General features: G+C 43.5%; 1 protein-coding gene across 1 annotated transcript in view; it reads right to left on the bottom strand.

Annotated features, from left to right (window-relative positions):
• Positions 1–25,918, bottom strand: part of nsg2 (neuronal vesicle trafficking associated 2) — a 60,061-nt gene that overhangs the window by 13,209 nt on the left and 20,934 nt on the right. The window contains exon 2 of the mRNA XM_085363947.1: positions 23,561–23,671. Within this exon, the coding sequence (XP_085220073.1) occupies positions 23,561–23,671 (111 nt within the window). The remainder of the gene's footprint in view (positions 1–23,560; positions 23,672–25,918) is intronic.

Genomic DNA, 25,918 nt, shown 5'->3' with positions numbered 1-25,918 from the left:
ACGTCTAGTCTTCAGGCCATTTTATTAAACTTTAAGGTAAATACTGTTTTTAATCATATATAAAGTAATACTATCAGCACCACAGACACAATCTGTGTTAGCCCTGCGATAGACCAGCGATGTATCCAGGCTGTACCCTGGCTCTTGCTCTATGGAAGGTGTGACAGGCTACAGTATCCCCCGCCCCCAAGTGAGCCTGATAAGGATAAGTGGAACAGGATGGATGGATAAAGCCTCACTTTCTTTCTTCCACTCTACTTTTAAGGTTTTGTTAAAACTCTTTTTCCAACTACAGTCGAGCCATGTTGTGCAGTATTTAGGAAGAACAGCTCTTCTTTCATGGATTTTCTTCTACTTGGATTTTGGCAATTGTGCCTTCTAATCCTGCACGCTGTTTTTCTCTCCAAAAAAACTCGGGTGAAAAATTCACTTTGTTTTTAGTATATACAACAAAGGCAAGCCTCAAAGCCAGCTCTGTTTGGGGAGTATCTGAGACAGGGCAGCGGGATGTCAAGGAGACCATGTAGGCGGATTTGGGCTCTCGAGAACTGGTTATCCGGTTGAGACGAGCGCAGCTTCAGCAGCAGAGCCCAAACACTCCACTGTCGAGTTGCATCATGTCTCAGACGAAAACACAAACTATTAAAATGCCAACCTGAGAAAACGCACGATTTTGCCCTGAATTGAGGTCAGCTGAGGTTTGCACAGAGGAGCAAGTCCCCCTACCCAGAGCACCCAGATTCCTTGAGGGAGGTCAACAAGTTACACTTGTTCGCTCTTTCTCAAAAACAATGACTAGAACATCTGCGTTGTGATTATTCATGCAGAAAACCTGCTGTTTTTCTCTGCATGTGTCGCGGGGTCCTCTCCTAAACTTCTCCCGAACAAATACAGGCGTAGTCGGAAAGCATTCAGTGTGGATAATTTATTTATTTTGCCGGCCTCCCAGGTGCACAAAAAGTTATTTACAAAGAAAATAGAACTGACTTAAGTCAGCACAAACAAACATCTATATACAAAACACAGTCTGCATGTTACCCTCTCTGTAACAGCTCACTGGACAAAAGACAACAGGTGGGCCCTGACCGCCTTCTCTTATACCCCATAGCCCCTCCCACTAGGCGTAATAGTCATCTCTTTATTATTTCTTTTATCAAACCGTCTTTCCCCCTCAGCTTATTTCCTGCTGTAGTCCTACAATACATATATGTATATACAGACATTTATGGCCACTTCCCGGCAGCCTACAGTGTTTCACAATAACACCAAACAAACCAAAAGAATAATGCAGTTCACGTGACTCTTCAAGCGCGCGCGAACCCACTATTTAAACCCCGGAACCCCATACCATCGGCTTGCATAACCCCCATATAATCGGCGATCATAGCGAATCTCCGCGACCGGCTTTATTGAAGGTAAGTGGGAAAATATGTTGGCCACCCTCTGCGCTGCTCAAAATATACCTCTCACCCCTTTTTGTTTATCTGCCCGGTCGCCGAAAAGCCGCGCAGCCACGGTAATTGTAAAAACTAATGGTGGTGGTGCGTGTATGCGCCCAGATCAGCTGTCGGAGGCTCGGGACGGTGCGACTCCGTCACAGCATGTGAGGTGAATTTCTTACAAATTTTAAATAAAGGTCACTTTATTTATTCTGTATATTCATGACAGCAGTCTTTGATCACCAAACTCAAGTTTTACAGAAATATATGGCAAAAACGGCGCTGATTAAAACCTGCATTCTGTCTGGTATGAACAAATATAATCTCCCTCTTTCTGACTGTGCATATCCGGGGGTGAATGAGCTGCAAACATCTTGCACTTGCAATGTCCTCTGCGGCCTCCTGCATTAAAGCACAGCAAGAGTTGCTGAATTTTCTTTTTAACTGAACCAGGTTGGCGGTTGCAACGGATTGCAGGAACACGATGAAGAAGGCTTTGCATCCCTCGGATTATGTGCTGAAAGGAAAGTACACAAGCCAAGCACAGACTAGCAGTCTTTTAAAATCCTAACCCCCCCCCCCCCCTCCTCGCCCATGAAAAGAACATCACATGTGTAACAACTGCTTTATGCAGATTGTAGTCATCACAGTTTGAAATTTTCATCTTTTAATCATGTTAAACCACAGGACACACTTGCATATTAGTCATTTCCACTCATAATAATCAAAGATTTCTGATGTAATCTCAAAGGATCCAACAGCTCTCATGCTGTGTTCGAAGACTTATGTTCTGCTCACTAAAAGATAACGTAGCAGTGTCCACAGCCCATTTTTATGGAGACAAGCACAGCGTCTTTACACACTGGTATTTAAATGGGACATTTAGGATTATAGCAAGCTAACTTTAGCGATGATAAAGCCCTTTCTCAGGACTAATCTGTTATTCTTTTTGGATGTGTGTCTATAGACAATGTCATTGTTAATTTTTCACCTCCTCGTCTGTTTGCTGTAAGATGTGTCATTAGAGAGCATCAAACTTTTCTCACTCAGAATCCACAAGCTCAGCAGCGAGTGTGACAGTGCATGTTCAGCGGGAGATGAGTGCTAATTATGATAATGCATCCCAATTAGGCGAGGTCTCTATGGAGACAGAACTTCAAAGGTTTTGCCTGTATGCACTGCGTATTAGTTAGAGATGTTACACGGAGGAGAAGGTTCTTAGAGTATAGAGTCCAAATCAAATAGCAGGTGGGTTAGAATAAAAAGAAATGACAGAAATAAAAATGGACAGAAAGGGTGAAAGAGGCCAAAAAAAACAAACAAACCCACAACGTAAAAAACAACTGAATAAAAGTCCAGAAACCTGTTTTCCCTAAAATGTGAGTCTACAGTCCACCGGAAAGAGAGCCACTAATCAGTAATGATAACAAATCTGAATGCACCCTCAATAATATGAACACACAAAAACACTTAAATGCTAATCATGAATCCGTAGTAAATCCCTGAGGAGACTGAAATTCTCGATTAGGTTTGCTAATCAGCTCCTACTCTGCTAGATGAAGATGCTGCAGGAGAGGAGATATTATTAATGATGGGACCTGCCTGCTAACACACAGCGCACCTCTAAACAGCTGGTCCATTACTCTAATAAGAGATAAGATAAGATAAGATAAGATAAGATAAGATAAGATAGAACTTTATTAATCCCTCGGGTGGGTTCCTCTGGGAAATTCGATTTCCAAAAAAAGCACAGCACCGACAGAAGTTACAGAGTTATACACACACACATATATATAAATACAGAGACAATATAAATAAAATATACGAAGGGGATAAATAGAATAAATAGGAATAAAAATAAAAATACAAGTGAATTGCACATTTCAAGTATTGAGTCTATTGCACCGTTGACTATTTACAAAAGTATTGCACAAAAGGTATTGCACAGTGAGGTGAAGAGGCACTACAGCTTAGTTGTTCCCTCCTTTGTCCTCCTGTTTCCCCTCCCTCTCCCCTCCAGAGAGGTATCCCCAGCTCTCAGTCTCCTGGGTACGTTTTATGTTCCTGCATTTGTTCAGCATGCGCACGGATGTGTGTGCATGAACGCATTTGTGTGTACGTGTAACACAGTGAAAGTAAAATGTATCCATGTGTCCTGGGATTTTTCATCTTTGGAAAATGTTCACCCAAAGAAATTTTAATTTTGATTTAGTTTGGGATTTCATACAGTAACTCAAACAGTTTTAATTGTAGTAATTTATTTGAGATCTTTGGGTGTGATTTACATGCTTTACCTACGCACTGACGGGACCCCAACAGAAGCAGAAAACATTGAGGACGACCCGTTCAGCCATGACACAAAGTTGTAGAGTCGTTCACGTCTGGTACGAAAATTAAACACGCTTAAATTACTCAAAAGCCACGTTAACAGCCTGATATGGTTATGGTAGTGGTTAGTAGCTATGGCTATAAATCAAATGGTAACGTGGTGCTAGGCATGAAAGATAATCAGCATTATGATCAATTCTATTTATTAACAGTCACATCAAGGTGAAAAAACCCCGACAATCACAAAACCCCCTATGAGCAAGCAAATATTGCCTTCATTTTTTTTTTGCAATTTTTGCCCCTCTTAGTACTGAAAATGGAGTTGAGTATATATTTATTTGTATTGTTGAGTACAACAATATAAAATGTGGACGTAGCTTCTGAGAAAGGAAAAATGAAGCCAGTGCAGAAGTGGCTTAAACATTAATCGAGCCTTTCTGGTTTGTCCTCTGTAAACGTTTTCCTGCTGGGTTTATGGTCTCACACCCACATTTTGGGCAACACTGAATCAAAATTACATCTACCCGATTTCAAAATCAAGGATTATCTGTGGTATGAAACTGCATGCTGATTAGCTAACTAGCTGTCAATCACAAGTCATTAGCCCATTCTTGTTTTGTATGTAAATTTCTATCTTCTATTAGAGATTACTTTCCTAAAGTACTTGCTTGCTTTCTCTTTCAATGCTTTGCATCACAGTGAAACTCTCCCATAGTGTTTTGTTTCCATCTCTATGTTCTCTATTTTCTTTTCTCCTTCCCCTCATCCCACACACCGGTCACAGCAGATGGCTTCCCATCGATGAGCGTGGTTTCTTCCTTTTAAAAGGGAGTTTTTCCTTCCCACATCACAAAATGCTTGCTCATAGACAACAGTTTGACTTAAAGGGTTTTCTCCAGAATACTTTAGGTCTTTACCTGGTGATATATAGTGTGCCTTAAGGTGACTGCTGTTACAATTTAGTGCCACATAAATAAACCTAAATTGAATTCTCTACATCTCTTGTAAAAAGTCACTGTCCTAATTTTTCAGTAGCAGTATATAAATCTATGAGCTGTAGTAGCAGTAGTATTTTTATTATATATCTCCCATACTATAATAATTTTGTTATTACACAGAGCTCTGCTTATCTTATCTTAAGAAATTTTTACCAGAGAATAATAGCAAATAATTACTTCCTCACTTGTAGTTTACAGTCCTGTGTGTCCTACAGTGATCATGCAATCCGGTCATTAGGTCTGACATCACTAGCCGTGTCTGGGCCTAAACTCCGCTGCAGGTCCATATATCAAACGATCACTATGGCATTACTGAGAGTTGAAAAACTGTCTAAAGTCTTTCATCTTTAATAAAATGATCAGCGTTCTGCTCTACCAGGTGTGACAATTGAGTTTAACATCCAGGCATCCATGAAAACGGAATTTATGACATTTAACGGAGTTAGAAGTTAGCAGGAAGTTAGCTCGCTAGCTTCTATCTAAATGCAATATAGCATGTCCTGACTGCAGGGTTTTGGAAACAAATTAAAACGTACAGCTCTGCTATCACTTCCAACATAAATGAAGACAGAAAACTAAAGCAGCAGCAGTGACGTTTGTATAGTGTTACTGAAGTTGGCTAGCTGGTATTTAATGATGTGCTACGTGACCGCTAGCGACACAGCTATGTTAGCATAATATAAACAAGCTAACTTTTTTTCCACTCGATAACAGTTAACGTGAGTGTTCTCGGTGGTCAGGAGCAAATGTAATCGCATGGCAGGATGCTGTAAAAGGACCAAACTTCAGCCAGGAGAACAACTGAGATAATCCATCCACAATACGAGGTTAGTCATTTATATACTGCTGCATGGGCTGGGCTGTAGTTACATCCTAAGGTTTTAAAAACTGAGCTTAAATAAATGATTAGCGGTAATAAAAGCCGAGGGAGGTCAACAGTGATCACTGACTGTTTTAGGAGCTTTTTGAGATTAAATAGAAGAAAATACAAAACATTAAACATGTTAACAACTAGGGCTGCTCAATTAATCGAATTTTAATCATGATTACGATCTGGGCTTTCAACGATCATTAAAAATGACTGAGCCGATTATTAGCCCCTCCCTCATGCTTTACTCTCGCGCTGCTCCGTGTGGCAAATCAAGCGCACTGCTCTGCATTTCGAACACGCGTCACAACAATTAAGAGGACCCGAGGGAAGCTCGGAAAGCTAAGCAGAAGTTATTTGGAGAGGAGAGTGACTGCCGTTGGTTGAAAAGAAAGGTAAAGAAAAAAAACTTCAGTGGTGTGGAAACATTATGGGTTCGCGGAGTCAGATGTGGATCAAGTAGACACAGTGTGTAAACTTTGCTATGGTGTCGTAGCTGCACCACAGAGCAACACTGCAAAGTTCACATTTTTCATTTATTTCTTATATTGCAAACATTTGCACTGTTATCAGTATTTGCACACTATTTTATATTATTTTTTTAAAGTCATTATTCAATACATTGTTATTCTTAACCCTTTAAAGCCGGTCAGAGCAGCATGCTCGTTTTGTATAACTATTTTTAAATCCCTGTAGAACCTGAACCACTAAGCTAGCACAATAAATTTTTTTCCATATGAAACCAGAGGAGTTACATCTTATGCCATCAGCTTGTCCTAGGTCACGGTTTCCTTCCACATATAGCTTTGCAAAAATTGCATAAAAAGCGCTTGCAGGAACAAAAACATAATATTCCAGAAACACGCTTTGCCGATCCGATCAGCTGTTCATAACACTTCCCACATTGAAAAAGACGTCAACGCGAACTATCGCAAGTGACGTCATTTTTGCGGAAAATGTAGTTTTTTTTACTTGTAGGCCTTAGAACTCGAATTGCACTGCTGGAAATAGTTTATTTTGATGCACATGCACATTCTTTGCAAATTTGCATCATAGGATTGTTTTTTTGTTTTTCCTGCAGTATATAAAAATTGCTGTATCTCCAAAAATAAAACTATGAAGACACTCAAAATAAATTTCCTGTTGTTGTAAACTATTTTTTGCAACTTTTTTGTATTTAAAGTTTTGAGGGATAAACCTCTTAAATTTCTCCAAGTAGAAATATATGTAAAAAAACAAAACAAAAACGATTTTCAATTTTTTTTTGTAGTTTATTGCACTTTTTTGCAATTAATGTAGTTACTATGGACTTAATACATACACATTTTAAAAATATGGGCTATAACAGTTGTATTGATGTATAGCAACGTGAAATGCTCCCACAAATGGCACTACAGCATGTAAAAAAAAATAAATATAAGCTCTGGCGGACGAAATAAATATCGTCAAATAATCGTGATCTCAATTTCAGTGAAAATAATCGTGATTATCATTTTTGCCATAATCGAGCAGCCCTATTAACAACACAAAAGCCATATTAAACGCAGACTACTTTAGGCCCGGAAGTAGGATTCGTCACATCATCACTTAACAACCGGATAAGAGTGATACCACTGGTGTCTGTAGTCTGAAAACACCACGAGGAAGACATAGGGAAGTGAGAGGTGGATCAATTTGGAGGACAGATGTTAAAGTGAGAGGAAGCAACAGAGAAGTATAAAGTGAAGGGTCAGACTAGTCATCCGCAGTCTGTCTGTCTCCTAATTGCTCCCATGGCTCAGCTTGTCAGAACACCAGCAGCCAGGAGGACAACTCAGGCTGAGGACAGGGAGCACACTGGCCACTCACTTTTTTCCTCCACTTGATTTTTTTTTTTTTGCCTCCCCAACATGGAAACATCAAAGCTTGGCTTTTTCTCCAATTTAATCTTTTTTAAGTTTTTAACGCTGCACAATTTGCAGAAATTGGCAGCCCGTGAACTCGATCAGCTGCCACTGAGAAGTTAAGAGGCAGCAGAAATGCGATCGCTGGAGGAGTCTTACAGGCCTTGTATTCCTGGTTGTAAAGATTACATTAAAATCTGGCATTTCTTGTGAAAGACAAGAACTCAAACAAATTCCTGCAGCTAATTTAAAAGATTTTCTGATCTGATATCATTATGGTAAATGTGTGGTTAAATTTAAGCACCAAAATAACATGGTCTCGGTAAGAGAAAGCCAGGGTTGTGAGCAAATCCTTTAGGAACAACTGTGTATCCTCATCAAATTACTCTTTTGGGGACAAATCTGATACATTACAAATTTATTTGATGCTCACCTTTAATTGCTTTTGCATAGTCCCGAGGCATTAGCGGCTGTCTGCACTGGCAGTTAAAAATCTGACTTACTAATCTTAAATTTTACACTCAGATGCAGATTTAGATTCATGGTTTTAAAAGAATGTCATCTTCTTTGCCATACAAAGAAATCCTTTTAAGCCACTCGATCAGCGCTAAACACTGAGGACTTTTCCTGGGGCAATGGAAACATTTTCAGCCAAATTTTGTTATAATACTCTGACACATTTTCCCATTTATCAAAACAAAAGAGATAGATGATAATTGCATTCGCAGGCAATCTCTAACCAACCAATTAAGCCTAAAGAAACTTAATTTTACATCTAAAACTGAATCAGATTTCATAGCAATGAACTCGTGGATTTCCGTTTTGTACCACGGTGGACTTAAAAAACAAAACCAACTGATACAGAACATTTAAACAAGTCAGGCTGAAACCGCAATATGAATGCCAAGAGATTTATTAGTGTCAGACTGCATGCACTTGGCCATCGATCAGCCTCAGACATCCTTTTTCGTCTTGGCATCCCCTTACAACTGAGTTATTATGTCCAACAACAGAGTATGAATGCAGCTGCCTCTGCAGCCTTGAATAAAAACAAGACAGGATGGTCAAGGTTGGATGGATTCAGGATTCACTTTTGCTTTCTGTAGTCTCAAATTGGATTGATTCTTCGCCTTGACCTTTAAGATAAAAAAGGGCACGCACTTTGAATTTTTCCTTGTATACTGATTAAATAAGAGAGATGATTTATGCATATATATACTTATATCTGCTGAAATTGATAGGGAGACAGCATTTGAAGTATACCTTCCCTTGAGGTACTGATTGATATGGGAACTGAAACTAGAAGTAGAGCACAAGGGAAGCCATCTGGACCTCTAAATCATCCTAAATACCACTCACAGGGCAGCGATGTCTGTCCATTACGTGGCTTTCGTTGCTGCTGCCTTTCAGACGTGGAGTTGTCTGTCTGTCCAGCCTGTTTGTCAGTCTTTCATATGGTAGCTGGCACAGGGGACCTACAGTATTTGCAGTGACAACTAACTCATACTCAAGTCAACTTTGAGGCCTTTGAGACAGGAGACTGACCTGATCAGTGGCATATGAAGACTTACGTACACCCCCGTGGAGCTGTGCAAAGGTTAGACATAAAGAGGTATCCAAACTATTTTACACTAATAACTGACTTTTCAGCTCACATTAACCTAATACAACCATCACACATTCATTTCAGGTCCAAAGTGAATACAACAGCATGATCCAATTCATAATTTAACAATGACAGAGTGTAAGTACTTCAGGTGTGTGTGTATGTGTGTCTACTAAAGATCTAGGTATCACATCTGGCTTATTTTATCAGAAGCCAGTTTTGAAATAATAATGTGTCTGTGATAATCTGCCAGTGGGAACTGGCACAGTTAGAAGTGTGAGTGTGATTGTGTTAGAACTGGTGAAAATTACTTCCCAGCATAGTTTGCTGAGAGTGTGAGCACACTGGTGCCAGTGGTTGGTTAGCTATGAAACGATGGAAAGGGGAGAAAAAAGAGGAAGTTGGTGTATCGAGGCAAATGGAGGACAAGAGCACAAACTCCTAGTCTGCCTCTATACATATATATATGTGTATATATGTGTATATATATATATATATATATATATATATATATATATATGTAAAAGAAAAGAAAAAGAAAAAGAAATTCTGAGGGTTTTTTGGAGCCTAAATGTGGAGCCAGTAGCGGAGTCCCAATGCCAAACAGCTTATTACCTCCTAATAAATAAACAAAATAAATAGTTTAATTAATACAGAAGACCATTATGGAAATGTTAAAAATGAACTTTGGATAATGTGTGGTATAGTTTTGCTAAAATAAAGAAAAACGGAGCAGCAAACAACAACAAAATAAGAAACAAATTATTAAAAATAAATTATTGTAATAGTAGAAAAAGTAGTTGGCTCTGCACAGCCAGCAACCCGCCCGGTTCTCCATGTGTCCATAGTTTGCTCCGTTGCAGCTCAATATTCCATGTGCGGTCAGTCCGCTAGCCGCTAGGTTTATGATAACAGGTGGCTAAGGCGGCTAACGGGTACGTGCTAATAATTAAGTTGCTAATGCTAACGTGTACGCTGGCCAAGGTAAGATTTCTAACTGTTTAAGACGTCAGTGACCTTCTTTAAATTCCTCCTAAAGTGTCCTTCAGTGTCATGTTAACTACTTCAGGTGTCAGCGAGGGGAGGAACTGTGTACCTGACAATTACTTAATTCTTCATCATAGATCTTTACTGACCTCCTTGGACTTTCCCGTTGTTCTAATCGATCAATCGTGATCACTAACCAGACGTTAACAGGCCTTGTGAAGTTAAAAGACATTGCAAAACTTCAGCACTACTTACTCGCTTAAAATATTTAAGAGAGTGTTTGTATATGTTTGACTCCATGCGGATTGGAGACAATCGAAAATAAATTCAAATTTGTGCACTTGACTCGTGTTTTTTAAATTCATTTAAAGGTGTACGCTGCACAATCATGAAAAAAAATCCTTAAAAGCCCCAAATGACCAAGAAATTCATGCCCATGTCAAGTGCATGTGAACTTCTGGCCTCAGCTGTACTGCAGATATTTTTGATGATTCTATACAATATTATGTGTGCTTTGGAAAATTTCTCCCTAATCAACAAAAAAGCATCTGGCCTGCCTCCCTCTTGTTTTTTTTTTTTGTTTTTTTTTGCTTAAACAGTACTAAAGGTCCGGCGTTCAAGGTTTGGCGTTCAAATGTGCGCGAGTGCATGAGTGTGGGTGTTTAATCAAAAGAAGGCTGCAAATACTCCCTACAATCAGTGCACTATTAGTCATCCGTACAAAACAAGGAAGAGCAATACGTGGAACAGGAGGCCATGTAAGGCGTCAAACCACAGCAGTAATTACTTCCAACCTGACAAACAGTGAAGACCTTCTGTGGAGGCGGCAGAATGCAGCAAAGCTTTTATCTGAAGGCGAAATGGAGGTAATAACGGGATAATTGTTCTGGACGATAGCTGCCTCTCCCACTGCTACCTGCTAAATTCTGCTGGCACCGAGCGTGTTCGGCTTGGCAGTCGTGGCACCGCCATGTTACCCGTGTCTATGCATGTGTATGTTTGCGCACGAGCGAGTTTGTGTTGGCATTTATCTGGGTGTGTGAGTGTGTCAGCACTTGATGTATGTGAGTGGGTTTGAAGTGTGTGTAAAGAGGAAAAAAGCTGGCCAACTACACCATGTTTTCTGAATAACAAGCGAGCCAGAAACCAAGCTGGACAACACAACTCTCCCCTTCATCAATCTATACACCTGTATCTCTCAATCCCTGCCCTGCTGTGCTAGACTAATCTTTCCCCCCTCTTCCAATCCACAGTGCCAGAGATGATCTCCGTACTATCATTTTATGAGACAGTCTTGTGGCTGAGAATGATAGATCTTTTGGAGCAAGGGCTGTAAGGTGAATTCAAATCCAAAACGCTGTAAATACATTTTTAAATTCGCAAACCACCCTCTTGACCACAGGTGTTTGTTTCTGTGTACAAATCTCTGTTCGTGTGGTCATGTTACTGTGTCATGTGCTATAAAAGAAGCCCTGTCTAAGGCTGTATGATCCCGTCAATCATCACTTTTACTTAAAACTGTGCATCAGATGAGATATTTCACTACACTTTTAAATCCACTATCTTAGGTGATGTCACACAGGTATAGTATTGCACAGATATTCTATTGCAAAGCATAGCAAGAACAACAGCCCATAGTAATAGTGTCTGATCAGCTGTTATGTACCTACTAATCTCCATAGACAGTATATTACCATAAAATGTACAACTCCTAATTAGTATACTGGGAGCTAATGTGAAAATGATTTAAAAATGCATTTAAGAAGAGTAATATATAGAAATAACTCACACAAAAGATGATCTTAAAACATTAGGCTTTAATAAACTACCATTCCTCATGCATATAAAATCCAGTGTCTGTTTTGAACTGAGACAAAATCACTTCCTGAGAAAATTTCCATTATTGGATTCTAATTTGAACAAATATGCTAAACAGGATGTCATAATTTTCCACAGTCATTCTGAGAGTAAGTAGGAAAACTGGAAGCCAGACCAAAGATCCACAACAAGTAAAACACTATTAACTAAGAATTTTAACTTTTTTTTTAAAGTTCTTTCTTTAAAGTGATTGCACAGGAGCCTTTAAGACAGTATCAATTAGTACTTGATGATTGATGTTGCTTAAATGATTAAAAAAAGACACGAAATATATTGCAATATACCATAACACAATACAGGAGCTGGCTTCCTTACTATAGGGAGAAATATGTATACTGGGCCACCTATACATTACACCGACAGAAGCTGGCTAGGTGCTTGATATTTTATATACCTAAAACACTTAAAATTAAAGGTGTGGCCCAATACTTTACTTGTACTTTGTATGTTTTATTTTTTGGAATATACTTGGATATACTAAAATATGATGAGCTCTTTCTCTGCCTGCAGTATCAACTTTAATCTTCCTTCTCTACCTATCAGGGGCATGCAGTGAAATTCAGAAACTTATTGTCCGTCTTCATTATAGCTAATGAGGTGGGAAAGGTGCCCTCCTCGGTTCATTCATGGAACAAAACAACTACAGGGAATACACTGCAGCTCATCTCTACTGTGAGTAATCAGGAGGACGGGAAAAATGAGGGCGGGAGGAGAGTAAAAGAGAGACGGTGAGGGACAGAACAAGAGTAGGAGGGAGGGAAGAAGGCGAGGAAACAGGAATCAATGTCACATGAACCCGTTCTAAAGTGATGGATGTTTAAGAAAAAGGAGGATTGAACGACACAGACAAGGAGAAAGAATAATGGGAGAATAAAGTAATTACTAAATGTATCTGCTGTAATGCTCATGACACAAAAAATAATGAAATTTATTTTATGCTTTTTTTCCCTTTTAGGTAACAAAAGAATCAACTATTCTTTCGACTCACTTTTTCAGATCGACTATCCTTCATTCACTGTCCAGGCAAGTAACACTTTCAAATTTCTAAAATAAATAAAAGCTTTTTTAAATCCACCCAGAAAACAACATCAGTGCTGCGAGCAGAAAGAGGCAAGGAGAGGAAATAAAGAAGCAGGATGGTGAGTGGTAAGCAGAAACAAGGCGGTGGGGGGGGACAGATTAGAGAGCATTTTACACTCTGAGCTCTTCATCCATCAACAAAATCTGCAGAGCTTTAAAGGGGGAAGAGATGTGCAAGCTTTTCATCTAGAAATGTCTGCACTGCACAGCGTGCAGCACTCTGTTCTGCATATATGCATGTGTGCCCGGCTGCAGGATCGGCTCTGTCAGTCAAACAAAGCGAGTCGGTTCAGTTGAGCACCCAAAACTACCCGACATACCATAAAAATCCCACGGACTGAAACGCATATCTAGCTAACAAAAGCTGACGTAGTGTGGTAAGCCAGGGATGACTGTAGAGTCTGCCGCAGCATTCTGGCCAGCTCAGAGGAGCAACACTCTCACTGTGTACATTTTTGAGTTTCCTCTATACGACAAGGGGCCACACATTGGAACGTGTGCAAAAGACCTATCCAGTGTGATATTAAATCCACACTTTTCCTTGTACTTGATAAAAGATATAAGGTCAAGGAAAGCTGTGAATGAGAATTCCAAGGAATTCCAAATGAAAATAAAACAGGACTGTTCAGGGAATTTCACTAGGCTGCTTAATTATGTAACTATAGATGTTATTTTTGTAGGTCTGCCATGGTTAAACTATGATTTTGGAATATGGAAAAAGTCCAGTATGGTGGTTAACACTGTTGCCTCACAGCAAGAAGGTTCTGGATTTGACTCCAACATCTGGCTGGGCCTCTCCGTGTGGAGTTTGCATGTTGCCCCTGTGTCTTTATGGCTTTCTCGCCCAGTACTCCGGCTTCCTCCAACAGGCCAAAAACACAAATTTAGTAGGGAATTAGCCCGATTGCTAAATCTAAATTGCCATAATCGTCTGTTTCTCTGTGTTAGTCCTGTGATAGACTGGTGACCCGCCCAGGATCTCAACCTATGGCAGCTGGGATAGGCTCAGGCCCCCACTCGCAACCGTGAATTGGATAAGTGTAGGAAAATCAATGGACAACCATGCTAAAAACGTTTTTTTGTTACCAGTGGTGCAATAAAAACACTCCTTAACCTTTTTATACAACATTCAATTGTAATGTATTTCGAGCCCTAAAAACTTCCCTCCTCAAAGAGTTGTTAAGGAAGGTAATTACTTGTAATTGAAAGATACTTAGATGGGTCTGTTTGGTCGTCTCACATTTAAAATGTTTCTCAATGAAATTCCTAAAATGTGCTGTATGCTATATGTAGATAGAGAACATTTTAACAAAAATGGCATCCTGTATAGACTATATTGACACACAAAATTTATTCAAACCACCTCCTAAACATGCTTAGCCAATAAGCACTTAAAACGGGACTCACAAAAGGCATCAAGCCCTTTAATTGGCTTCTTGGGAACTAGTAAGGGAACCCAGAGGCAGCTGCACTCCGTCGATATCATGAACAAAACTTATGTCTGATGTTCTACCAAGGCACCGAGCTCACCCCATGTGCTATGGGATAATCTAAAGACACATTTTTCTGCTCAAACTTCACAGCTTCAGTACAGTCCGAACACACAGCACATCTCATGTTTTCCAGGATCCGATTCTCTTCTCTCCTGCTTCGAAGGACATCTCAGACCAGTATTACACCTCATTTACACACCCTCACCTACACCTAAACATGCACACACCTCTGCTCGTGCACTTTTTCCTCCTCTCTTGCTCCCTGTCAGGGTTGCCATGGAGGGAGGTTTTCTTTGCTGCCATGACAACGTGAGATCTCTCTGGTCTCCCCTAACGACAGCGAAACAGAGCAGACAGCGCCCGTGGATGATTTTGGAGCGCTGTGATCCACACTCGTGCTGCTCAAGTCACCTGTTCTACCCTGTGGCAAAGAAGGGTGGTGTTGGAAGATGCACACAGCTCCCTTGCTTAGATTAAAATGCCAATAAAACCGAAGATGAAGAATTATCAATTATTTGTACTTGAATATTCAAGTAAAGGTCCTCGCTTTGCCAGAAAATGTGTCCTATTAGATTTTAATCCACACTGTGTAGGCACTGTAGACTGCTATGCTGTAGCTAGTTATATTGACAGTGAATATAATATCTATACTTGTAAAGCATTACTGGGTAAATCGAACCCCTGTACCTGTCAGCTCGGGTAGCTTCCACCTTCAAAGAGCTGCTTTTCAGTGGAATAATTTGCATGTGGTTGTTTTTCTTTCAACAAGGCAATTGTTGTTTTTGTTGAGGATTTCATATGTCATGTCATTACTGTATGAAATAGTGTGCTTTCTGCCTTCTGACTGTGCACTGGTATATATAGATTAAAGGGGAAAAAATGCAAACAGCCAGGCAGTTTGTCTAGTGGTTACCAACTTCAATAAATCGTCTGGATTATTAGATTATTGATAAATGTAAATGAAGACAAATCTTCTCTGGGATGGAAAGTAAGTCTGTTTTTGTTATAAATGCTGACACCTATAGAAACGTGACATAAAGCCCCGACCAGAAGCACTGGATTTAAGACTTGGCTAGGATATAACATCAGCATAGTGAGATGGCTATACTGTCATCTTTTCAAAGATGGATTACCGGCCCTGGAGTGGAAGGAGTGGAAGGGGACGGACCCGCGGTCAGCAGGAGAGGAGGAGCAGCCGATGCAGTTAGGCGGAGCACGGTTGAGCTCCACAGATTGGAGGAAGAAACGCCAGACGGGTGAGTGTTTTGCATGTGGAAAGAAGGGACATTTTGCTGACGCATGCCCCTCTCGGGGAAACGACCAGGCCCGTCAGTAGCTGTGGGAGTACTGACGGGTGCGACCATGAACATTGCTCCCCATCTGAGTTGTTCTGCTAAGTTGGTTTTTCAATCTCACACTCACCAGTGCCGTGCATTAGTGGACTCTGGAGCTGAACAAAATTTTTTGGATGAATCGCTCGCTAGGCAGTTGGGCTTCCCCGCGGTTCCTCTCCAGGAGCCTCTTCAGGTTTCAGCTCTTAACGGCAGCCCGTTAGCGGCAATAACCCATCACTCTGTCGATCTGACTTTAGTTCTTTCTGGTAACCATGTTGAGAGAGTTTCCCTGTTTCTGTTTAAAGCCCCCGGCACCCCATTGGTCTTGGGGTTCCCATGGCTTAAACAGCACAATCCGCAGATCGACTGGGCTCAGGGACGCGTGACAGGCTGGAGCGAGTGGTGCCATGAACATTGTTTACGTGCAGCGGTGCCTAGTGTAGTGCCCCTGAATCCGGCGGCTCAGGTGAAGGCACCCGATCTCTCAGCCGTCCCTCCGGAGTACCATGACCTGGCTCAAGTATTCAGCAAAGACCTAGCAGTGTCTCTCCCGCCTCATCGCCCTTATGATTGCGGGATAGATCTGCACCCTGGCGCCCCATTACCCACCAGCCGGCTTTACAGCATCTCAAAGCCTGAACGGGAGACGATGGAGCGCTACATTACAGACTCTCTCGCTGCCGGCCTAATTCGCCCATCTACGTCCCCTCTGGGGGCTGGATTCTTCTTTGTACAGAAGAAGGACAGGTCTCTCCGCCCCTGTATTGATTTTCGGGGCCTGAACAAGATCACTGTCAAGAACAGATATCCCCCTGGAGCAGGGTGCCGCCGGTGCATCGAGCCACCTGGGGGGCTCTTCAACTGGTGGGGGAGATTGTCACATCTTGCAGGAGCTTTCCTCTCCTCAGGAGCTCCCTCTGCAGGAGGGGGAGATACAGGAGAGGTGGAGGAAGATCTCAGCCTGGGTGTTTATTGTCTTATGTAGTCTGGAAGATGAGTGGATGGTGGGGTGGGTGCAGTTTTCTCTGTGGTGGGGTTGGGTGGACTGTCCCGGGCTCTGTGGGGCCGGGCGGCGCTGCTGCACTGGGCCCCGGTCTGGATGGGCCTGGGCCCCCTTTCCCTGGCGGGTCGCGGAGTGTGGGGGTGCCTACTGGGGTCAGCGGGGGAGCTGGCCCCAGGGAGGGGTCACTTGCCCCTCCCTTCCTTCCCTCCCCATCTCCAGCTGCCTCCCTCTTCCCGCTCCACCACAACCACCCACACATGCAGGGCCTTGGAGTAGGGGTATGTCACCAGGGTGCAGAGGAGGCTACCCCCCCCCCTCTGTCCCCTTCTGGCTGCCTCTGCCTCAATTTTATCCCACAACTTAGACATTCACATTACTCACACTCTCATTACACATACATATAGGATCTTGGGGGTGGGCACGATACACGGAGTCCAAAGTACCATCAGGGTGTACACCCCACCCCTGGCATCGTTGCCCACCTCTCAATTTTAAATACACATAGACATTGAGGGCTAGCAGGAGGGACCATGCGCTTACCTGCTGCTCTCTGGCAGGTAGCTCCAAGCCCTCCTGGGTTTTAAATGCACCTTAAAACACACATGCATCAACACTACAATGAGCGGGTGGAGGGAGGTTTGGAGTCTTCTCTCACCCCCATTCTCTGCGACCTGCTGGAGCAGGGGGGCTAGGAGGAGGAGTTGGCCGTCCGACTGCGGTCTGGAGTGTGGAGCCTTCCTGCTGCTGCGGAGTCGGGGTGGTCTGCCTCCCCCCACCGCAGGGAAAAGGGAAACACCACCTGGGTCTGGGTGCAGTTCCCCCCTCCAGGGGCGGGGGCACCTAGACCCGGTTTGTAGAGTACGCTTGGGGAGTGTGATCGTGTGTACAGCGTCTCTTTATGTCTGTCTCCACGTTGGTTGAGTGTGGAGTAAGTGCATATGAGAGCATGAGGGTGGGAATGGATGTTTGTATCTGTGTGTGCCTGTATGTCTGTGTCTATATGTCAGGTTGGGTGTCAGGCGCCACCTCTCTGGGGACATCTCAGGCCCTCCAAGGTTTGGAGGCCTATCTCCCCCTACCACCACTTCCCCTGCCAGTGGCGGACCCCCTCAGACATCGGTGCGTTGGTGGTTCTTTGTGTCCGGGGATGGGCGTCCAGGTACACACCGGCTCACTCCTTGGCGGCCGCTTATCGGGGCCTGGAGCCTGGGGCTCGCTCGGGCCACTTCGGAGGTGGGGTGCCCCCGGCCTCTCGGCCTGGGGCTCGGTCACTCAGGCGCAGCTGGCTGCCGGCGGAGCTCACGGGCGCGTCACTGCAACTCCCCCTGGCTTCTGCTCCGCGGCTGCTGAGTGAGCCCTCATCTGGGACTCTCCTCAGCTCTTTCCGGGACAGTGGCGCAGCTGCCCCTCTGTTGGTCTTCCTTGGTCTCTTGTGTTCTGGGGGCCTCTGGATGTCTGGAGTTTTGATCTCCTCCACACCTGCTTCATGCCCTGGAGGACGGGGCTGTGGCCCCCCCACACCCTCTAGCAGATTATTACATGAAGGAACCTTTTAAAAAACAAAAAACAAGCGCGTCCATGCTCACAGGTGTACACACGGGTGATCACACCCACAAACTACACCCTTTTTGGCTCCTACCTCAAAGCACACTGTGTTCTGTTGATCTTATGTGCTGCACAATAATGTTTAACATTTAGTATTTACTGTCATATTCCCATATATCATTGTGATGTTGTTTATTCTATTACTCTTGTTCTCTTCTGCTTGCTTTCTTTTTTCTTTCTCAGCAGGTGACCCAGGTGATTGATATATGCATTTTTTTTTCTCTGCCCGTTCTGTTGGTTTTTGTCTTTTGCCCTTCTCCCCCGTCCCTCTTCTCAGCTGTTTCTCTTTCCCTCTTTCTTTCTCCCCTTCTTTCCCCCAGTCAAGTCTGTCCCGTATTCAGTAAGTGAAAATAAAATAAACAATAAAAGGTGAATCAAATGGACCATTACGGCAAGGCTGGGATGGTCAGTTTGGTAAAGTAAATCCGTTGGGCATCTTTCTTTGCCTTTAGACAACAATTCTGAGGGCAAAAGAGCCAAACGGGACAGGCCAAAAAAAAAAAGAAAAAAAAAAAAAAAAAAAAAAAAAAGAACAGATATCCCCTCCCTCTTCTTGTCTCAGCGTTTGAACTACTCCAAGGGGCGACTATCTTCTCCAAACTCGATCTCCGTAATGCATACCACCTGGTTCGTGTTCGTGAGGGGGATGAATGGAAGACGCCGTTTAACACCCATTTGGGGCACTTCGAATATCTGGTCATGCCATTCGGACTCACCAACGCCCCCGCTGTCTTCCAAGCAATGGTTAATGATGTGCTGCGTGACTTTCTTAATCATTTTGTGTTTGTCTATTTAGACGACATTCTCATCTTCTCTAAGACTCGAGCCGAACATGTGAAACAGGTGCGACTGGTGCTGCAGCGTCTGCTGGAAAATCGACTTTTCGTCAAGGGTGAGAAATGCCAGTTTCATGTTCAGTCTGTGCCGTTTTTGGGGTTTATTGTGGAGGAGGGGCGGCTACGAGCCGATCCTGCTAAGGTGAAGGCAGTGGTGGAGTGGCCCGAACCCAAGACGCGTCGAGAACTGCAAAGGTTTATTGGGTTCGCCAACTTTTACAGGAGGTTCATCAGGAACTTTAGCCAGGTGGTTTCTCCCCTCACACAACTCACTTCTCCCAAACTGCCCTTTCTATGGTCTAGTTCCGCGCAGCAGGCATTTGCTCGTTTGAAACAACTGTTTTCCTCTGCTCCCATTTTGATCCAGGCTGACCTCACCCGACCATTTGTGGTGGAAGTGGACGCATCGGATTCGGGGGTGGGGGCCGTTCTCTCCCAGCGGGTGGGTGGCAAGCTGCATCCATGTGCCTACTTCTCTCGACGGCTGACCCAAGCGGAACAGAATTACGACGTGGGCGATCGGGAGCTCCTCGCCATCAAGCTGGCCCTGGAGGAATGGAGGCACTGGTTGGAGGGAAGTGAACACCCCGTTGTGGTTTGGACGGACCATAAGAACTTGGCGTATATCCAGGCAGCTAAGCGTCTTAATGCACGTCAAGCCAGGTGGGCCCTGTTCTTTACACGTTTCAATATCACTATAACCTACAGACCAGGATCACGCAACACGAAACCCGATGCTCTCTCATGCCAATTTGCACCACACACGGATGACGGAGAGAAGCAGAGACCCATTCTGCCCGCCACATGCATCGTGGGAGCTATCACGTGGGAGATCGAGAGGATGGTTAAAGAGGCCCAGCAACAGGAGCCGGACCCAGGGACGGGCCCTGACGGACGACTGTTCGTCCCCACAACGGTCCGGGGCAAGGTTATACACTGGGCCCATACAGCAAAGTTCTCCTGCCACCCTGGTAAGAACCGCACCGTGAGTTTCCTGCGACGTTTGTTTTGGTGGCCCTCTCTTCTCAGGGATGTTCGGGACTACGTTGCGGCCTGCCCTACCTGCGCTCGCAATAAGACCCCCAGTGCCCCCCAGGCCGGTCTCTTGCACCCTCTGCCAGTCCCCAAGCGCCCCTGGTCGCATGTTGCTTTGGATTTTGTCACTGGTCTACCGTCGTCATCAGGTAACACGACCATACTAACTGTTGTAGATCGTTTTTCCAAGGCGGCGCACTTTGTGGCGTTGCCCAAACTCCCGACTGCCTTAGAGACGGCTCGGCTCCTTACCGAGCATGTTTTTCGGTTACATGGGATTCCGCAAGACATTGTTTCTGATCGGGGCCCCCAGTTTACTTCCCGGGTCTGGAGGGCGTTTTGTTCAGGACTAGGGGCCCGTGTGAGTTTGTCTTCAGGTTTTCATCCTCAGACGAACGGTCAGGCGGAGAGGGCGAATCAGGAGTTGGAAACCATGTTACGCTGTGTGGTTTCCTCGAACCAATCCACCTGGAGTGACCAGTTGGCTTGGATTGAGTACGCCCACAATTCCAGCACGTCGGCGGCCACTGGTGTGTCTCCGTTTGAAGCGTCGCTGGGGTACCAGCCACCATTACTTGCCATCACTGAAGGTGAGCTGGCCGTTCCCTCTGTTCAGCATCATATGAGACGCTGCAGGCGGGCGTGGCGCGCCACCAGGGCGGCTCTGTTGAGGACGACGGCGCAGAATAAGAGGTTGGCCGATCGTCGCCGCACTCCGGCCCCTGCCTATCGTGTTGGACAGCAGGTGTGGCTCTCTTCCAGGTATATTCCCTTACGAACTGAATCCAAGAAGTTGGCCCCGCGTTTTATTGGGCCCTTTTCGATCCAAGCTGTGTTGAATCCGGTGTCTGTTCGTTTGGCCCTTCCTCGCAACATGAGGATTCATAATGTGTTTCATGTTTCCCAGGTGAAACCGGTCCGGACCAGCCCTTTGTGCCCGCCTTCCAGGCCCCCGCCGCCCGTCCGGGTTGTTGCCGGCGCTCCTGCTTATGCCATCACGCGGATTATGGATGCCAGGCGTCGCGGTAGGGGCTTCCAGTTTTTGGTGGATTGGGAGGGGTATGGTCCGGAAGAGCGTGCTTGGGTGCCGCGGTCTGCGATTCTGGATGATGCTATGGTGAAGGAATTCCGCCGCCAGCACCCTGACAAATTTGGTCGGTCGCCGGGAGGCTCCCGTTAATGGGGGGGTACTGTCATGGCTAGACGGTCCTCACTGATCGTCTTGCCAATTTGTTGTGGTGTTTGTGTGTACTGTGTCGTGTTCTCCTCTCCATCCTGTGCATGTGTTTTTCTGCTGGAACATGTACTTCCGGAAGCCGTGGCACGGAACGGCAGTTGACCGGAGGGGAGTGTCCTGAGCTAGAATCATCGCACCTGTGCAGAATTACCTTGCCAGCTCAGACCTATTTAACGGGGCGGTTGAGTCACAACCAACGCTGGAACGTTGAACTAAACCGGGTAGCGTAGTCGTGATCAGCATACTCGGTTTGTGAAGGAGAGAACGTTTTCGTTACTGTGCGTGTGTTTTTTCTCATCTGCCTCCAGGATTCAGGCATTGGAGGAGGAGCCGGCACCAGGAGTTGTTGTGGATTATTATTGCACTGTCACCGTGAGGAGAGATCGCCGAATCACTGCACTGCCCTTCTTGGATTATAGACTTGAACTATTAACTCACCTTTTTCACTGTAAATAAATCCACTGTTATTCTGCAAGGAGTCTCGCACCTGAGTCCTTTAATCCATTCACCATGACAGGAAATGCCTTTTGGTTAAACTGTCAGCAAGGAATTTGCATTTGCACTGTTAAATTTTTATATAGCTTTAATGCACATAAAAAACAGCTGCTTGTTTAAGTAAAAATACATTGATGGGGTTTTTTTTCACTTATAAAGTTGTGGCGTTGTAAAATATTTTGTCCAGTGTCAATTATATTGTCAGTTATATCATTATTGCAAATTTTCAAATATATATCGTGATAAATATTTTTGGCCATATTGCCCTGCTCTAATCAGTAGCAGAATAAGCTGTCTGGCATCGGCAGAGAAGACTTTCATGGGCACAACCCACACACTCTACTCTGCTGCTCAACCCACAAATACATTTTCCTGAAAAATATGGCACAATTTAAGCGGAATAAAGAGACTTTCCAGCAGTATAAGATACAAAAAATAATCAACCAAACACAAATGTCCTTACTTTTTGTGCTAAGTTTATAATTATTCCACAATTAGAGTGTCTGTAAACATCCCTTAGTTTGGTTTGGTGGTGCAATGCCCTGCAGGAAGAGACACTTTTCCAAAAATAATCCAGAAGTGCCTACTCTGCAAAGACAATAAATGACATACGAATACTTTAAAGCAGCGGTCCCCAACCTTTTTTGCGCCATGGACCACGGAGTTTAATGTCCGACAATATCTTCACAGACCGGCCATTAAGGTGTCGCAGATAAATACAACTAAATAAAATAATATGACCAAGACATATGGTGGTATTTTGCAAATATAATAATAAACGCAAATTCACCAAATACTAGTATTGGCAAAGATTAATGACAGAACAGGGATTGCATCGTGTTACTACTGTAAACTTCCCCAGGACAGCTAACCTGACTAACTTTATTGTCCTGGAACATTTGTGTGTTTGTGTAGTGGTTGCTAGGCAGAGTTACAGCTATACAAGCAAGAAATAAATGACTATCCTGAGTGTTGTGAATAGCACGGATGCAACTGTGGCTAAATCAATTTCATGTTAATGTACTGTATGAAGCCTGTATAGCTTGTTGCATGATACACACAATTTCTTTTTAAACTCTGGCTTATAGAACCTAACTTGTTATTTCAGTCACCGGGGAAGACTGTGAGTTTGCATGCCAGTGAGTGAGAAAGATTGTTATAGAAAGAGCAGGAGTCTCATAACCCAGATTCATTCATTTGTTTGTCTACTTCCTGAGTATTTACACTACAACTGCAGCTGCATTTCTAAATGTAATGAGCAGTTCAAACTGGTCACATGGATTTCATTTGGGTAGGCCAAAGGGGAACATGTTAGATGAATCAATATTCTTCATGCAATTATAGCTGCGATGATAAAGAACCCACCGGACACCCATTATTAGAATTGTTATTTCTGCATCACAGACCCCGAAGATAATTAAGCACACTGTGAGTTTCTATTATGTAAATTCTTACCTTAAGTCTCTCAGACACTCCATCAGTAAAACTGATGGTGAACTCCTCCACTTTGGGCACCTTCAGCCGCTTCTTCTCTGTCTGGTACTCCGTGCGAGTTTTCACCACCACCTGGAAGCAGAAGAAGAGTCGAAATTAAAGCAGTTAAATACTCAAAGATGCTGAAGGCAGCGAAGGATTGATGGGTATTACCGTGGAAGGGAAAGGTTAATTTACGTTTAGCGTGTTGCCACAAAGGTCTTACAAACTGCATTAAATGGCAGGAGGTTTCACCTGACAAAATCAGTTCATTCAGGTCAAGTGCAAAAAAAAGGTGACGGAGGAAACATGTTGGCTTAATAAAAACTGGGCCAAAGTGCAGAATCATCCTTGGTTAACAATCTGTATCAAAACATATCCACATTCAGTAGACTGTAATGTACATTATGAAATATTTTGTCCAGAAAAAATGTGCAATAGCCAGTAGGAAACATTCATTTACTAATATTCTGTTTGTTTCCCACTGCCTTCAAAATAAAAACCAATTGAAACCAGAAGCTCAGTAACATTGTAGCTGAATTCAAAGGTTAATGTAACGTGCAGAAAGAAAGTTGTGTTTTCTTACTAGTGGTTGGTTTTGTTGCACAAACTATTGAGAATTAAAGAAGTCAAGGAGACTTGAAAAGTCGAGGATCAATGCTATTAAATTAATGTCACTTCACTAAAATACGACCAACGCTGTAGGAGGAGTGGTGATGCCTTGACATAGCAAAAGTTCATCAGTCCTTTGGCCGCATGAGCAAACAGCTGACAGATGGCGTGAATATCATTGATCATCTAATTACAATGCAGTGTTGTACCTGTCTGTGGTCCTGAAAATCATCTGCATATTAACAGGACACGTAGCACCCCCTTCAATATTGCTGCAGACTGAAGCCTGATTCAGACTTCTGTGGGGAATCTTTGTAGAGTCTACAATGTAACCTCTGTAAGTGGTCGACGTTGTCTATGCTTGCGCAGGTTCGTTACATGTTCATTACCATGTGGTCATGTCCTGATGCTTCATACGTGGTGCCAGCCAACAGACAAAAATAAAATGCTGGGTCCTTACTGTTTGTTGTGGTCAGTTTTCTTTTTCTTTTAGGGGTAAAGATATTTGTCCCTCATTTTTTTTTCCACGTTTTTGTTCAGTCCCTCACATCCATTCTGATAGTTTCAGCAATCTCCCTCCAGGAATCTACAGACATTTGTGAGTCCTTATATTGATGCTGTGGTTTTTATTCCTTATACTGGGCTGATGATTGTTATTCTCTCACTGATAAATTCAAAAACTGTGGCGAGTAGTCAGAAATGCACATGAGGAATCAACTGTGCTGAACAGGCCAATCACAGTAGTTGGGGGCTGCGTTGATGCATCGTGCAGTTATTTCTCAGGAGGTGTGAGCAGGTTATGTTTTACGTTACGGCATAGATTCCCCACTGAAGCATAAATGGGATGTAAGCACTCCCCTCATGGCAACGTCACTCTCCAGCAGCAGCAGCCTCCACCAGAAGGAAAACTCACACCCAAAGTAAAGGACCCAGGACCATTTATTGTCCAATATCCAGTTCCCATGTCTTAGCAGATCTGAGCTGTTTAAAGGCATGAGGAAGACCTACTCAATATTAGACAGGTAGTTTTAATGTTGTGGCTGGTCAGTGTAAAACACAAAATTCAGAAGCTCTTCCAAGATATTTTGACAGAGACATTTTCTTGGTCATAAAGTAACAAATCTTATGGTAATAACATTATAATTGTCATGGTCCTGGGTCGGTGACCCAGTGTTTTTGGTTATGTACTTTTACTTTTGATAGTTTTGTATTTTCTAGCATTTAGTGGTGTTCCCTCTGGTTGATGTCTTCCCTGCTTGTGCATTTCCTTAGTGTAGTAAGTCTCTGTGTTTAGTCCGCGTCTCTGAGTCTGTGTCATTACGTGTATGTGTTTCCTGTTTTACTTTGAAGGGCTCTGTCTTATGTCAGTGTGTTCTGTTTACGTTTCCCCTGCCTTGTCAGTTATCATGTATTCCAGGTGTGTTCCCCTCCTGTTTCCCATCCCCTGATTCCTGGCATGTGTATTTATAGTGTGTGTTACCGTGTCCTCGTTGCTGGTTCGTCTGTGTTGTTTCCCCTCGGTCTCCCTGTATGTATTTCCCCGGACCTCCCTGCACCGTCATTCTTGGTTTGTGTTGTTAGTTTACCCAGTTTAGGTTTCAGTTTCATGTTCCTAGCACCTTTGTTGTTTGCATTTTTGTTGTTAATAAACCCTCACCTGCACCAGAGCTGCCGCCTTTTGGTCCTATATATATTCCACACGGCTTGCCCCTGCAAACCGTGACAGAA

The sequence above is a fragment of the Diplotaxodon limnothrissa genome, linkage group LG10, assembly GCF_057381915.1.
Source record: "Diplotaxodon limnothrissa isolate DT_005_m linkage group LG10, D_limnothrissa_male_GT1.1, whole genome shotgun sequence".
Classification (NCBI taxonomy): domain Eukaryota; kingdom Metazoa; phylum Chordata; class Actinopteri; order Cichliformes; family Cichlidae; genus Diplotaxodon; species Diplotaxodon limnothrissa.
Note: the sequence above shows the minus strand (reverse complement) of the source record. Positions and strands in the feature narration are given on the sequence as shown.